Consider the following 15,737-nt stretch of genomic DNA (forward strand, 5'->3'; position numbering starts at 1 on the left):
AGTAGAGGTTACTAGGGGCTGGGGGGGTGTGGAGGATGACTGAGGAGTTACTGTTTAATGGGTACAGAGTTTCTGTTTGGGGATGACGAAAAAGTTCTGGAGATGGGTAGCTGTGATGATTGCACAACACAGTGAGTGTGTTCAATATCACTGAACTGGACACTTCAAAATGGTGAAAATGGCAAATTTTGTGTTATGTATATTTAGCACACCCACACAAATTAGCCAGTTTTTTGAGAGATGTAATGATAGGAGCCAACAACTTTCAACTTTAGCTGATTGCTGCTGCCTCAGGGGTGAGTGTGTGTGTGCGTGTGTGGTTGACAAAACACAAATGGATTCATAGATAAAAAATTTTGAAAAGTGATGGCAATGAAAAAGTGTTTTATATATATAAGATGTCTAGAACTCTCTTTCCTGCCCCTTTTGCCTGGTTGACTCCTGGGTTCCAAATCATTTTTTTTTGGAGTGGCTTGTTGAGTAGTGTCTCTCAAACTTCACCGAGCATAGAAATCACCTGGGGACCTTGTTAAACTGCACATTCTCATCCAGTGTGTCTGAGGTGAAGCTCTGGCCTGCATTTCCAACAAGTTCCCAGGTGATGCTGACACTCTAGATCCACAGACTACATTGAAGGGCTGTGGAAATTTATTCTTTGTTTACCATGATATCCTTATGTCTAGCACAGTGATTGGCATACAGTAGGTGCTCAATAAATATTTACTGAATGAATGACAGAGTACATAGGGTTGGTATAGGAGTTTGGAGAGCAGACAATCTTTGTCCTGAACTACAGCATATTTAAGGTGCTTCTGCTTCTAAAAGTCATTCACGTTGTAAAATTACCTCATACTCTGTAAAGTAAGGATGTGAGTACAGCATTATTCTGGGCCTTGTCACCTTGCTACCCGAACTCTAATCTTTGAAATAGTTGTCCTATATGCATGGAGGTTAATGAACTCTGATTTGCAAGCTCTGAGAAAGCCTTGCTATAGTCTAAAATCGCTGCAAACAAATTCTCTCCATCCAAAGAGGGAGCAAAGTGCAGGGATCCTGCTAGTGTGGGGATTTTCCAGATTTTGGTGCCTGAATAATTGCCCCCTTGGCCTCCGCAACTCAAATACACATCCTTTTTAATAGTGTGTGTGAGAAAGAGATTCATTACCCCAAAACACATGAATGCATTATTTCTATTAATTACTATTATCATTTACGATGATGATAACGACACTAGCAGCTGAGCAATTAAGAGTGTAGGTCAGTAAAAGGAGGGGGAGCAGGGTTGTGAGGCAGGAGAAAGAAAAACTACATCTCCCAGAACCCCACAGGAAAGCCACGCCACGGCGGCGCCCACCCCTTTTGCCTGCTGGACACGCCCCCACCGATGACGTCACAGAGGTGACATCACGGCGCCCAGAGCGAGGCTGGGGTAGGGAGGCCGACTTAGCTGGAATCGTCCGCTGGTCGTGGAGGCTGCTAGGGAGCCGGCGAGGGGGAGAGCAGGCGAGCAGACGAGCTAGTTAGAGCAGGCAGGAGGGAGTGTTGTGCGGCGCAGAGTAGCGCCGGGGCCGGGCCGCGAAGGAACCTACAACCGGAGAGGGGCAACCCGAGCCGGGCGCCGCGGGTCCCCACCCCCACTCGGCCGGACAGTGCCCGGTGTTCCCCCGTGCGGGGGGCGGCGGCGGCGGCGGCTGACTGGACCCGACAGCACCGCGGGGGTGTTGCCACCTCCACCGAGGAGCCGGCGCGGCCGCGGGCTCCTCAGAGCCGGGGCCCAAGGCCCGTGACAGACGGGCCGAGGAAGGAAGGGAGGAGGCGGCGGCGGCGCAGGCGACGGGGAGGCAGCGGCGACACCATGTCATCCCCCAGTCCGGGCAAGAGGCGGATGGACACGGACGTGGTCAAACTGTATCCTTCGTGGAGGAGGGAGGATTCGGGTTGTAGGTGGGGGGCGGTGTGGGGATGCTTAGGGCACCCCCTGAAACCCAAGCAAGGGCCCTGGGGCACTCCAGGCCACTGTCCGAGGCGCCCCCTTCCTTCCCTTCCCCCAGTGCCTACGGCGGCTCCTTGGCACCTCCCAGGAGCCGAGAGCCTTTTCAGCTCCCCCTTTATTTCCAGTACCCCGAAATGTGCGTTTTTTCCTCGCTCTTTCTGCAACACCCCCCTCCCGCCCCAGTGCCCGTGACTTTCCTCCACGACTCTTGGACTCCCAAGACAGCCTTTAAAAAAAAAAATTTTTTTTTTTTTTGGCAAGACCAGTCACCAAGCCCATCTTTTAAGGTCTCTCTCTCCTGTTTGCTTCTGATTTAGGAACTCGAGATAGAAATTCCCGAGAGTGAAGCCTTTCCCCCTTTCTTGAGATGCCTCCATTCTCTCCACTCAGTGCTTCTTGAACTGGGGTAACTCGAATGACCTCCTTTATCTCTAATTCCTTTCTATATTAGGAAGAGTGTAGTCTGCTCAGTGCCCCTCTTGTAAGTGATGAAGAGCTCTGAGTGTTTTAAATCAGAGACCCCCGTTAAAGGCTCCTTGGTCCCTAGAAGAAGCCCAGGTTTTTTTCCCACTGACAAAGCCTATCCTACCCATAGTTGTATGTGGTGAGGACCCCCAGGCCCTCCAGCAAGCCACCCTCCATATTGTGGATATGACAGCTGGGGCGAGGGAGAGAAAGACAATCTCCTTGACAGAATAGCTCCTGTACTAGCCACTTAAGGCAGTTCCCTTTATGAAGATAAGGTTCTTTGGGAATAATTGCCAACGACACCCTTTATTTTTCTACCCTCCCCCCTGGCCCCAAGTTTATGTACTCTGGAGGTAGCAGTGGGAAAGCTGTAACTGATAAAGAGTCCTTCAGGCAGTGGTTTTGGTTGGAGTCCAGACTGATTATTTCAGGACCAACTAGAGAAATTCGCGAAGGTTCCTGTGACAAATCGAGAAATTTTTTTGAGGGGTGATTTAGAGAGTCGGGGCGGGGAGGGGGGGAGAGGAAATGAGCCCAGTGTTCTAAACAACTGATCACTGGGGAGAGGGGGAAGCAGGGGTGGGGAGTGTTAGTGTGTGAAACACAGTTAAAAAGTCCTGTGTCCTGCTTCTCTTTCTGTCTTACCCCCATCCCCCCACCATTTCCCCCCTGTTGCAGGGTTTTGTTTATATAACTCAAGTTGTTTGGCTGGATTCTTCAGGTGAATTCTTTCTTTCTTCCTTTTATTTGTTACTGTTTGTGATTGGACGTTTTACCTCTGTAGAGATCGATGATTGTTGCTAAATACTCAGTACTCAGTTATGGAATTTGCTAAAGTTTTTAAGCAAGTAGTTTTTGCATTTGGTTTGGAAGCGGGGGATGGGAGGGAAGTTCCTGGGCAAGTGATTTTCTTTTCATAATCTTTCCAGGAATAAGAAGGTGTTTTTCTCTTCACTTAGGAAAACTTGGCTAGAAATTAGGAACAGATAGACTTCTAAGTTTTAGGGTTTGAAATTTAGAATTTTGGGGAGGTGGGAGTGGAGATTAGAGAGAGGAACAAGTACTAAAGTGTATATTATGTACCAAACATATGTCCAGGCTTAAGCGAGACTCTTTATGAGCTGTTTGTGGCTCTGATTGAGTTTTGTAAATGTGTGAATGATACCAGTAATGTTGGCTTTTCATAAGGTTTCAGGAAAACTTGCAACGGTGGCTGCGTGTACATTTTACATAAAGCAGTTTTGGATTTTATTTTTGTTTAGAAACTAGGAAATGACATGGTGGCAGAATCTGAGTTATTTTTATCTTGAATTCAGAGTTACTGTCACACCTAATGCAAATTTCTACCTAATGTTTAATTAGGATGGGGGTGGGTGGGAGAATGCCAGCTGTTTTTGATCAATGTCAGGTTCTCAAATTGTATACATATATATTTTTAGAAGATTGAGGATAAAGGGTGAGGCCTAACTTGACCTGATGCCTTTTCCATATAGTGCCTTTTGTTCATTTAGTAGTTGTGGCATCTAGAATGATTACCGCATTTAGGAGTCGGGGTGTGGGGGGTGGAGAGGCAGAGGAAAACAGACAAAGAACTGCAGGGTGTCTTTCTTTTTTTCTTCCCCTAAGTGGCTTATTTCATAGCTTATTTTTAGTAGAAGATAAAGAAAGGCTAAGATGTATTGGCCTTCTGTTCTTTCCCCACCTTCTTTCTGACAAAAGAAAGCAGAGGCGCTTTAAAATCATAGATCTCTGAGATAGGAGAACAGCAGTCTCTGGATTTAAAAGGCAGAGGTTATCTTTGTTTCCCATTTGTGATTTTCTAGGTTAACATAGTTTGGAAGTTAAAATTTCCTACATCCTTTTGTGTGTGCTTATGTCTTGTCGGTTGAGAGATTTTGTGGCCTCCTTTCTCTGTTGAATTCACATTAGCAGGCCCAAATGGAGCCAACAGTTTTTTGAGCAAGGTATAGTTAGCAAAAAAAAAAAAAAAATTTTACGGAAAAAAATTCCCTAACCCACTATGAAAATGAGCACAATTGTGTGAAAGGGCTGGGGGTTGAAAATGAAAGATGGTGGAGAGGAAGTAGAAAAGGTCTGAAGGAATGTACTTGTTTTTTTGCCCCTTAGTGTCCCTTGATGATTTCTTTGGTGTGGAGGCTGATAGCTGGCTTCATTGCAATCTCCTGTTTTCAGCCCATTTTTGGATGTCTCCCGTGTGTAATTATGCTACAAGGATTTACAGCCTGGTAGGGAACCTGTATAGTAGGAAAGTAGTGGTGTGGGGGTAGGGAGAGAAGAGGATGTGTAACTAATTGGCCACTGCCTTCCACCACCTCCCTAGACACTGACTCTGGTTGTTTGGAGTCAGTGCTATTTCTTTTGTGATGGGTTGGTAGGAGGAGAGCTGACTTCTAAGTTATACAGGGAGTGAGTGTTTTGCACCAATTCACTTATTCACTTAATAATCTGCTGGGCATTATGTTCTGAAACTCTGACTCATTCATTGTTTCTCTTCTGATCCTTCGCTGAGTGTTGTGCAAACCTCTCCAGGAGCCTAGAAACTGATGTACATGACTTTTGGGCCTTGTTAAAAGTGTGGCCCAATCAGAAAACTTAGACTTAGCCTAAATCCTATGGAATGGTTGTGAATAGTGTGGCCATTTGTCTGCAAAGTCAGGTAGATGAGTAATACTGTGCTGTTTCCAGCCTGGCAGTCTTTGAGGTTTCCATCTCAAACTCTGCTGCTTATTTAGATTGTCTGAGAACTGGGACTTTGGTGACCTTAAAGCGTGATTTGCCCTAAAGGAATATCGGTTGAAATTCTCCCAGCTAGAGGAACAAACAGCTCAGATTACACGGGTTTCCTTGTTGGTGGGGGTTACTCGTCTCACCCTGTTGCACAGCCTGGTGATCCTTTTATCTGTGAACCAGTGGCCCCTGCTGAAGGCTGGAGCTGCTTGTTTTGGAAAAGCGTTTGCAGGCAAAAGGCCGCAGGCACAGCTCCTCACAGCTCATTGGCTGCTCTGTTACTACCCGGAAAAGGAGGAGGGGTGGAGCTTCCAAACAGCTGATAGAGTGTGTGGTGGAGTGTGTTTATATACAAAAGAAGTAGGGGCTGGGGAGGCCTTGTGCTTGGTGTTACAGGATCAAGTGCGTTTTCAGGGGTAAAAGAGGAAAGGAAAATCCGAGCTCATAGAAGTGAAAGAAACGTTCAAGGTTAAATCAGAAAAGGAGATCTGATAATAATGGGGACTTGGCATACTCTGTATTTGTTGTTGGTGTGAGATTTTAGAACTTAAAATACCAAGAGTTTTCAAAGATTCCCTTTTTCAGAGGGAGTGCAGTAACTTGAAACAGGATATGTTGCTACTTTGTGTTCTTAACTGACTCTTGCAGAGACTCAAAAGTATGATAGAATGTAAGCTTCCTTTGCAAAAGCTTTGAGTTTCAGAAAGGGGGCAGTGACTTACACTAAATTCATTAACGGCATTAGTGAATCTTACAGAGTCCTGGGTATCTGCTTAGGACTCAGAAGCTTTCAGTAACATTTCATCCCCTTACATATTTGAGTTTCCCCTTTGTGCCATGTTTGGTGTTAGTTAGGTGCTGGGGGTTTAGTATTGAAAAATTCCTTAGGGGTTGTCATGATGCTTCTGTAACTAGTCAGTTTTTTTAAAAAGTCAGCACTGTATATAGAGCACCTTTTTGAATAATTTGTATTTGCTTTCAGAATTGACCTTTCAATGAATAGAAAGGTTAAAATGTGAATTTTATTTGATGGGATGTATGGGAATATTTGTTTCTGTTTATTTTTTTCACTTTATTTATTTTTAGAGAGGGGAAGGGAAGGAGAGAGGGAGAAAAAGGTTAATGTGTGGTTGCCTCTCACATGTCCCCTACTGGGGACCTGGTCGGCAACCCAGGCATGTGCCCCTAATTGGGAATCGAACCAGCAACACTTTGGCTCACAGGCCCGTACTCAATCCACTGAGGTATAGCCAAGATTTGTTTCTGTTATTTAGAAGGAAGATGTTAGCCCTGGCTGGTGTGGCCTAGTGGAGTGAGTGCCAGCCTACGAACCCAAAGGTTGCTGGTTTGATTCCCAATTAGGGGCACATGCCTGGGTTGCCAGGTAGGTCCCCAGTTGGGAGTGTGCAAGAGGCAATTGATCAATAATGTATCTCTTACACATTGATGTTTCTCTCCCTCTTTTTTCCCTTCCCTTCTCTCTAAAAGTAAATAAATCTTAAAGATATTAAAAAATGGAAACAAACACTAAAGTGTGTAGCCATTTGTCTTCGACATCCAGGTTAGTTAGTATTTTGCTGTTAATCAGTAGTTATTCTGTCCTTTAGTTAGTAATTTTTGTTACTCTTTGATTAGTGCTCAAAGTGTAGAGAATTATGTAATCTTGTTATCAATTGCCATGTCATTTGGGAACCTGTGTTTTGTCTTTTATTTCCTGTGGCCTCTGTTTTTAGTGAGATGATGAGGTGAAAGGTAGACAGTTTAATGGTCTTCAAGCTCCAAGTTAAAGCTTTGACAACTCCCAGTGTTCTGAATTTGTTTTCTCCGCCCAGGTTTTAGTGACAGATATAACATGCGAGTACTTATTTTGGTTAAGCAGGGACCCACATGAGTAAGCATTCGCAGCTTCAGGACATCTGATTCCTGCAGTGCAGTTCTAGTAAATTACACACGAGGCTAAAAATTCAGCTTTTGGGGAGAAAAATCTCTTGCAGATGTGATCCATAAAAGTCCCTTACCCTGTTTGTGTCCATGTGTTGGAAGATCATGGATTTAGTTTTCTAGTGTTGTGCAATTTCCCTAGCACCTTGACCTGCATTTATATGTAGTGTATGTAATTTAGTATCTTGTTCAGTCTTACCAGATTTAATGGTTCCAAGACCTTTGGATTTTTAGGCATATAATTCAGACCTGCCAAAGTGTTTAGAGTGCAGTAGCTTTTCAACTGTAGACCCTCAGTGTGTTTTAGTAAAATATTGTAATGAAAAAAAACCTTAGTTGGGTTGTACAAGTACTAAGATAATCGAAGAATATGTAGTTTACGAAAAGGGAAATAAAATAGTTCCCATAATTCCGTTCTTTAGATAGCAGCTCTCAGTTATCTGGAGGTTGGTTAAAACAGGTAGCTGGGTCCCCTCCCTCGAGTTGTCCCGTTCAGGAAGTCTAGAGCGTGGCCTGAGAACTTGAATTTCTGCCAAGTTCCCAGATGCTGCTGCTGTTGTCGGTCTAGGGACCACATTTTAGTTAACTGTTGTCCTCAAGTGTTACCATTAGGATTTTTCCTCATTAGTCTTTTTTTCCTCCCATGATATGTTTTTCAAGCTTCTGAAAATACTGTGTGTGCCTTGTTTTTGCTTAATATTTTTGCAACTGTTTTTCACAGTTAAAAATATCAACATAATGAATAACTGATGTAACATGCCATTTATTGGTTTAATTCTTGGCCATTTCTTTGTGATAAATAAGATTGAAATTAACCTCTTGCGTACAAGGCTTTCCCTGTAGTGCTGGATTATTTCTATTTTTGAGAAATGAGAGTCTAGATCAAAGAAGATAAACATTCAAATTAAAATATTTCAAAATCTTGAGGCCCACACTTAGTGGGCTTTCATTCTCTTCTGTTGTGTTTTTATCGGTGTTATTTCAACACTGAAACAGTCAGCTTGGCATAAGTGATGAAAGGTGAGTTCTGATCTCTTTGTTGAAACTTTCATTTTTTAAGAAAAATAATGATGATCCTCAAATTAGGGATACTTTTGTACTTCTCAGAGTGCCTATTGTGAGTTGGTGGGTTAAATATATTACATTAAAGAGCAGAGAGATACGACTAGCAAGAGCTGTAGAATTAGTTTTTGTATCTTGAAATTTTTGTTTTTTTATTGAGGTATGTTTGACATAAAATAACTACATATCTAAATTTGATAAGTTTTGATGAAACTCACCACCACAATCAAGATGGTGAGCATATTCATCTTCCTGAAAAGTTTTTCGTGACTCTAGGTCGTCTTTTCTCATCCATTGATCTGGTTTCGGTCACTATAATTATTTAGTATTTTCTAGATAATACTAGAAAATTATCTAGTATTTTATGTGAGCGGAATCATACACTATGTATTCTTTTTGTGTGGATTCTTTGATCATATGTTGAGGTTCATCCATGTTGTTACTGTGTAATTCTCTCCTTTTTACTGCTGAGTAGTATTTTATTATATGGCTCTACGGCGTTTTGTTTATGCATTAACCTCTTTGTGAACATTAGGGTTATGTCCAGTTGGGGGCTTCTACAGATTAAGCTGTTACGGACATACGCTTTCATTTCTTTGGGGTCAATAGAAGTGGAATGGCTGAATCACTTTTGGTGGGCCGTATAGGTTCAACTTTTTATTCATTCATTCATTCGTTCGTTCATTTTATTTATTTATTTTTTTAGAGACATGGAAGAGGGGAAGGGAGGGAGAAAGAGGGAGAAGCATCGCTGTAAGATGCCTCTCCTACATGCCCTGACTGGGAACACAAGCATCCCAGGTATGTGTCCTGACCATGAATCAAACCTGCAACCTTTAGCTTTGTGGGACTACGCCCAATATACTGAGCCACACCAGTCAGGGCTAGGTGGTTGTTTTTTTTAAGGTTTTATTTATTTACCTTTAGAGGGAGGGAGAAAGAGGGAGAGAAACAGCAGAGATACATCAATGTGTGAGATTTGCCTGTCGCAGGCCCCCAAAGTAAGGGACCTGCCTGGTAGCCGAGGCATGTGCTTTGACTGGGAATCGAACCAGTAACCCTTCAGTTCGGCACTCATTTCACTGAGCCACATCAGCGAGGGCTAGGTTTACCTTTTTAACAGGTAGCGTGAATTTAATTTTTATTGATGGTAATCTATTTCATACACATTTAGATTGTGATGTTAAATTATTGTTTCGATTGTTTATTTTAAAGGAATCCCATTAAATAGCATGATCCTAAAGCATAGATTTCTACCAAACTCTGTCAGAGTTAGTTTTGTAGCAGGTCTGCCCTCCCATTCAAAATAAGTGAATTAAATTTTCATTGTGAAATATTTTTGTTTTGTGGTTCTTCAAAATGGTACTTAAGCAGTATGGTCACAAGTAACTTATATTTTTGCATTTGCTACTAAGACGTTGAAAAGGTGAGCACACTTTTTATTCATGGTACCCTTTCCTTTTTGTTAAATGTAACTTTAGTTTTACTTAGCACCTGCAGTCACCTCTGCAGCAGGTTGCAGATACTTGTAGGAGTCTGTTGCGTCTGAGGAGCACCTTCAGTGATCGTGTGTCCTAAACCCAGGGGACGGGAACCAATAGCAACTCAGCACAGAAGCGGAAACAGAGTCTCAGAGTTAGGTTACCCCTTAATATGTTTTCTGGAATCTTTTTTTTTTTAAGTATTGAAGGTATTGGGGCAACACTGGCTACCAAAATTATGAAACCCGTGACAGGTTTCAGGTACATAGTTCCACACAGCATCATCTGTTCACTGTGTTTGTGTTCACCACCCCAAGTCAGGTCTCCCCATCCATCACCATTTATCCTTTTTTTAAAGTTAATTTTTAACAAAATGATCGGGGTTTTGTGTCATTATTTTTTTGCATCCTGTGTGAGTTATTTGAAAGAATTAATGGACATTACTATGATAAAATTACACATTACCTTTTAATATATAGTTGTATACTTCCTGATAAATTACAAGCAGAATTATTATATGGATATTTTACGTAAATATTGCTTAAAAAACTTAACGTCCTATTACCGACAGCTGGAACTTATAGCTTGGCTAACAAGAAAAAAGACACCCTGTGTAATGCCTGTTTCAGGTTGGAGGCAGTGACGGTTTGTTCAGTGGGGGACTTTGGTCCTGTCGTCAGACACAAGGACGGTGCCTTGAGCATGTGTATCAGAGAATGTTATTTTCCATTGCCCACGTGTAATTTATGGGCAATGTAGAAACCTTTGAAGACACTGAAAAGTCTGTGGGTCTGTGTACTTTCTAGGGCTTGTATGGTAGTGATTCTCTGGTGGGGTATTGCATTTGAGAAGAATTACTACATTTTTATGGGCAGGTACTGTGGTTATTGTAGTTACAAAAATTCATCTGTGTACCTAACCAGATGCTTGGGAAAGGTGGGTGGTTGTGTGCAGGCGGATGCTCAGGGTGGTAATGGCCGTGGCTGGAAGAACCCAAGTCCTCAAGAGCTAGGTGGTAGAAATCCCTCTAGGGCAGCACATGAGTGATTAGGGATTGTTTTTTGTCTTGTCTGGTTTCTTAGGTACCTAGGACATTAGGTAGTGGTTTGAATAGGTGCTACTGATCTTTTGACCTGGCCTCGTGAAGAAGGCAGGGAAGAGTGGGCCACCCAGGTGAAGAGGAGAGGATTGGCTGGACTCCGTCAGCCTCGGGGAGAAAGGCGTGACTGGGGGGGTCTGTCCTGAGCTCACAGAAGGTGCCTTGGCTATAGCACTTGTAAGAACCATATTGAGGGGCTTAGAATATTATTTACTTGTGAATGGAGTCTTTTAAATGTCTTTTGTTCTACTTCCTGGTTTCTAACTTTAAACCACTTTCAGGGAGGCATTAATTATAAAAGTAAGAGAGATTCCCTACATGTGAAATTGTTGTTAATGTTGCAAATTATATATTTTCTTTTTGGTTAGGCAAAATGTTTCTTTTTCCATATATCGTGTATTTATCATGTACATGTTTTTCAAGGTTTCTTGGATTATAAAATCTTAGTTGAAGTAATATAAATAGAAAATTAGATACAGCAAGTACCCGGTTTGTGTTATCTCAGATGCAGTTGGGTTACTACTTAGATTAGTAAAAAGAAATTTAGTTGTTTTGTTTAAATGGTGCCAGTATAACTTCGGTTATCTGGATATTGCTTTTTTTTTTTTTAAGATTTTATTTATTTATCTTTAGATGGGAAGGGAAGGAGAGGGGGAGGGAAATATCAATGTATGGTTGCCTCTTGTGCGTGCCCTGCTGGGAACTGGCCTGTAACCCAGGCATGTGCCCTGAATTGAACTGTGGTTTTTGGTTCTCAGGCCTGAGCTCAATCCACTGAGCTATACCAGCCAGGGCTGGATATTGCTTTTCAGTCGGTTGACTTTATATTGCAGACACAGTTTCTGAAAGGTTCATTAATTTAAAAAATTAAAAAATTCAGCCCTGGCTGGTGTGGCTCAGTGGATTGAGCTCTGGCCTGCAAACCAGGGGGTTTATTGGTTTGACTCCCAAGCAAGGCACATGCCTGGGTTGCGGGCTAGGCCCCCAGGAGGGGGCGTGTGAGAGGCAACCACACATTGATGTTTGTCGCCCTCTCTTTCTCCCTCCTTACTTCATTCTCTAAAAATAAGTAAAAAAGAGCTTTAAAAAAATTCAGGTAAAGATTTCCATCATAGTGTCTATCTGTAGGTTGGTTTGGTAGGAAACATGTCCATAAGAGACCACCTGGTGATATACAGTTGGATACATTGTTTTATGGTCTTAGACCACTGCATGTTTACTCTTTTACTAATTATTTATATAAATCTGTGAATAAATTAGTAAATCTCCATGGCAACAAAGCTTGAAATTACATAACTCTTTTTGTTTTACTCCACAGGAAAGAAACTGGATTTTTAAAACTTATTCTTAGCAAATGGTAACTTAACGTTCGGCCCTCAGGGTTCCACACCTGTCCGCCGGTAGAGGAGCTCCCCTACCCCTGTCTGCAGGGCATGTGTTCTCAGACTTCTGCCGGATGCCTGAAACTGTTGATGGTGCCCAGTCCAACAGACACGCTTTTGCCTGTGCATACGTACCCTTACTGCCTTCTCTTTGACATATCCCAATTGCCAGCATCACTACTCTGGTACTTAGGGGCCATTCATCATTGAGTGGAATGAGGGTTACCTGCCCCAGGCACTGCAGTACTTTGAGAGTAGGTCTGATAACTGAGATGGCTGCTAAGTGACTGATAGGGAGTGTATACAGCGAGGATACACTGGACAAAGGGATGATTCACACCTGGGGCGGGTTGGAGTGTGACTTTGTGAGATTTTTTCCATGCTACTCAGAAAGCCATGCAATTGAAAACTTATAAGTTATTTATTTCTAGAGTATTCCATTTCATATTTTGACCATGAGTAAGTGAAACCATGGATATGGAAACTGCATAATGCAGGGAGCTACTGTACTTCGTCATCACTAACCAAACTAAGGCTCCTGCAATGAAATCATGCTATGTTCCTGGCTGGTGTGGCTCAGTGGATTGAGTGCTGACCTGCGAACCATGGGAACGAGAGGGTGGCTGGTTCAATTCCCACTAGAGGTGCATGCCCGGGTTGTGGGCCAGGTCCCTGCTGGGGGTGTATGAGAGACAACCACACACTGATATTTCTCTTCCTTTCTTTCTCCCTCCTTAACCTCTCTCTCTAAAAATTAATAAAATCTTTTTTTTAAATAAGGAATCATACTATGATGTAGGTCTTATATATTTTGGATTTTTATTACAAATTATATTTGCATTGTAATGGAAATACATTCTAAATACTTGTGGCATTTTCTTTTTTTAATCATTTTTCAAATTGATTTGAGAGACAGAGAGGGAGAAACAAACATTGATTTGTTGTTTCACTTGTTTATACATTCTTTGGTTGAGTCTTATACATGCCTTGACCTGGAATCGAACCTGCAGCCTTGGTGTATTGGGACAACACTCCAACCAATGGAGCTGCCTGGCCAGAGCATTTGTGGTATTTTCTGTCAAAAGGAGTGTTAGCTCTTTATCTTAACTTGGTGGCTGATCTCAGTGTTGCTTTAGAATATATTTAAGTAAGTATATTAAAATGTAGAATGTAATATATGGTTGATAACGCAATCATCGATTTGGCGACACAGTTTAACAGTTTTACCAATTAATCCAGTCAATTCACCATAGCTACCATCTAGATAATAGAGGGGGAAAAAAACCCTTTATTTAACACCTCTGTTCCTTCGTATCCTTAGGGATTTAACAAACACATTAAAGTCAGGTTTGTTTTATGGTGGAAGAAGGAGAGGAAGTAGACTTTGAGTGTGTTCTTTCCTCCGATTATGTAGATTGCTGCCCATCTCCTGGCGGTGAAGAGCGGCAATCTCGGATGCTGTCTTTGATCCCCAAATGACCTGTGTTTAAGTACATCTGTGTGGAGTCATTCCTGCTCTTGTGAACACTTTTGCTTTTATCTTTTTTTCTATAGGCTCTTGGGTTAGAATGGTTAGGTACCAGATTCTTTCTCTCTTTAATTAACGTGGTGTTTCCTTTGAGCTTTAGCTGAGAATTTTATAACATCTAAAAACCTTAACACATCAGGAAGCCTGTTGGTGGCTCATGAAGACTGTAGTATCATTTCACACAGCATTTCAGTGTACCCTTGTATATGTCTGTTTTCCTTTAGTGTTCCTAGCCTCTATTTTGACTAATTTCTAGAAATCGGGCAAGACGGCTAAGTACCCTGGCAGGGAAGTACATAAATAAACTTTTAGGGAGAAGGTATTTCCAGATCCCTTTCTCTATCTCACATTCAAGGTTAATTAAAAGTGGTAGTGAAGCCAGGTCCTTTATTCTAGGCCTATTTCACTCTGTGCAGCTTGACAATTGTTTAACTCAAACTTGAGCCAAAAATATGAAAAGTAGTTTACAGGTTTGCTATTTATCTTCTGAACGCAAAAATAAGGCGTGTCTTAGAGTTGCTTTAACTTTTGGTGAGGTCAGGCACAGTGGAACTTGGCACCTGAATTTTGTGTTCCTACGCTTTAAAGGTACTAGTCTCTTCTTGCTGCTGAAGAACTTGTTTTTTTCTAAGATGGTATTAGCCAATCTGGTCAGTGTTTCCGAGATTCAGAAGCTACTAACTAACTGTATTTTCTTTTAAGTCCTCAAGCTAGGAAGTCTAGAGGTCTCTTACCTTCCAGCCTCAGCATCCTCTTTGTGCCCTTCAGTCAAGGTGAAGGAGAGTGGCCTCCGTCCCTTTGGGGGCTTGTTCCCAGGATGGAGTTTGGGCCCCTTTGCATCTTGTAATTCAAAGAATGACCAACAAAAAATCCCATGTCTGCTGGTGCTTGTTCTCTGTTGTGGGGAGTGACTAGGTGTATGTCTGTATATTCAAGCCTTTGAACTGGATTATCTTAGTTGACAGATGCATGACTTATTTTTTTATTTGCTTGATAGGAAATAGAAATTCTGTTTTTTATAGGATCAAAAAATAGTGTATGATTCGGATGCTTTTTAAATTGGGACTTATTGGAATTAATTGAATAAAATGTAATGATTTGGGTTTGGTAGTTCTGGCTGTTTTAGTTCTTTCTTTTTTTCTTAAAATATATTTTATTGATTATGCCATTACAGTTGTCCCCTTTCCCTCTCTTTGTTCCCCTTCACCCTGCACACCATGTCCCACCCACATTCCTCACCTTTAATTCATGTACGTGTGTCTTAAGTTCTTTAGCTTCTACATTTCCCATACTATTCTTGCCCTCCCCCTGTCTATTTTCTACCTACCATCTATGCTACTTATTCTCTGTATCTTCTCCCCCTCTTTCCTCCTCCCACTCCCTTGTTGCTAACCCTCCATATGATCTCCATTTCTGTGGTTGTGTTCCTGTTATAGTTCGCTTAGTTTGTTTTTGTTTTTGTTTTAGGTGTGGTTGTTAATAATTGTGAGTTTGCTGTCATTTCACTATACATGTTTTTTATCTTTTTCTTAGATAAGTTCCTTTAACATTCCATACAATAAGGGCTTGGTAATGATGAACTCCTTTAACTTGACCTCATTTGAGAAGCACTTTATCTGCCCTTCCATTCCAAATGAAAGCTTTGCTGGATAGAGCAATCTTGGATGGAGGTCCTTGCCTTTCATGGCTTGGAATGCTTTTTTCCAGCCCCTTGCCTGTAAGGTCTCTTTTGAGAAATCCGCTGACAGTCTGATAGGAACTCCTTTGTAGGTAGGTGACTGTCCCCTTATGTCTTGCTGCTTCTAGGATTCTTTTCTTCATTTTAATCTTGGCTAATGTAATTATGATGTGCCTTGGTGTGTTTCTTCTTGGGTCCAACTTCTTTGGGACTCTCTGAGCTTCCTGGATTTCCTGGAAGTCTATTGCCTTTGCCAGATTGGGGAAATTCTCCTTTATTATTTGTTCAAATAAGTTTTCCACTGGTGGCTGTTCCTTTCCCCCTTCTGGTACCCCTATAATTTGGATGTTGGAATGT

General features: G+C 41.9%; 1 protein-coding gene across 2 annotated transcripts in view; it reads left to right on the plus strand.

Moving 5' to 3' along the window:
- The first annotated feature begins 1,404 nt into the window (after positions 1-1,404).
- Positions 1,405-15,737, plus strand: part of UBE2H (ubiquitin conjugating enzyme E2 H) — a 113,937-nt gene continuing 99,604 nt past the window's right edge. Inside the window, exon 1 of one of the 2 annotated variants that reach the window (XM_037165818.2) lies at positions 1,405-1,908. In XM_037165818.2, the coding sequence (XP_037021713.1) occupies positions 1,856-1,908 (53 nt within the window). In that variant the 5' untranslated portion in view covers positions 1,405-1,855. Of the gene's footprint in view, positions 1,909-12,131; positions 12,306-15,737 lie in introns of those variants that run through there. The other variant, XM_053657074.1, reaches the window with a different exon arrangement.

The sequence above is a fragment of the Artibeus jamaicensis genome, unplaced genomic scaffold (assembly GCF_021234435.1).
Source record: "Artibeus jamaicensis isolate MK-2021 breed Jamaican fruit bat unplaced genomic scaffold, CSHL_Jam_final scaffold_3307, whole genome shotgun sequence".
Classification (NCBI taxonomy): Eukaryota; Metazoa; Chordata; class Mammalia; order Chiroptera; family Phyllostomidae; genus Artibeus; species Artibeus jamaicensis.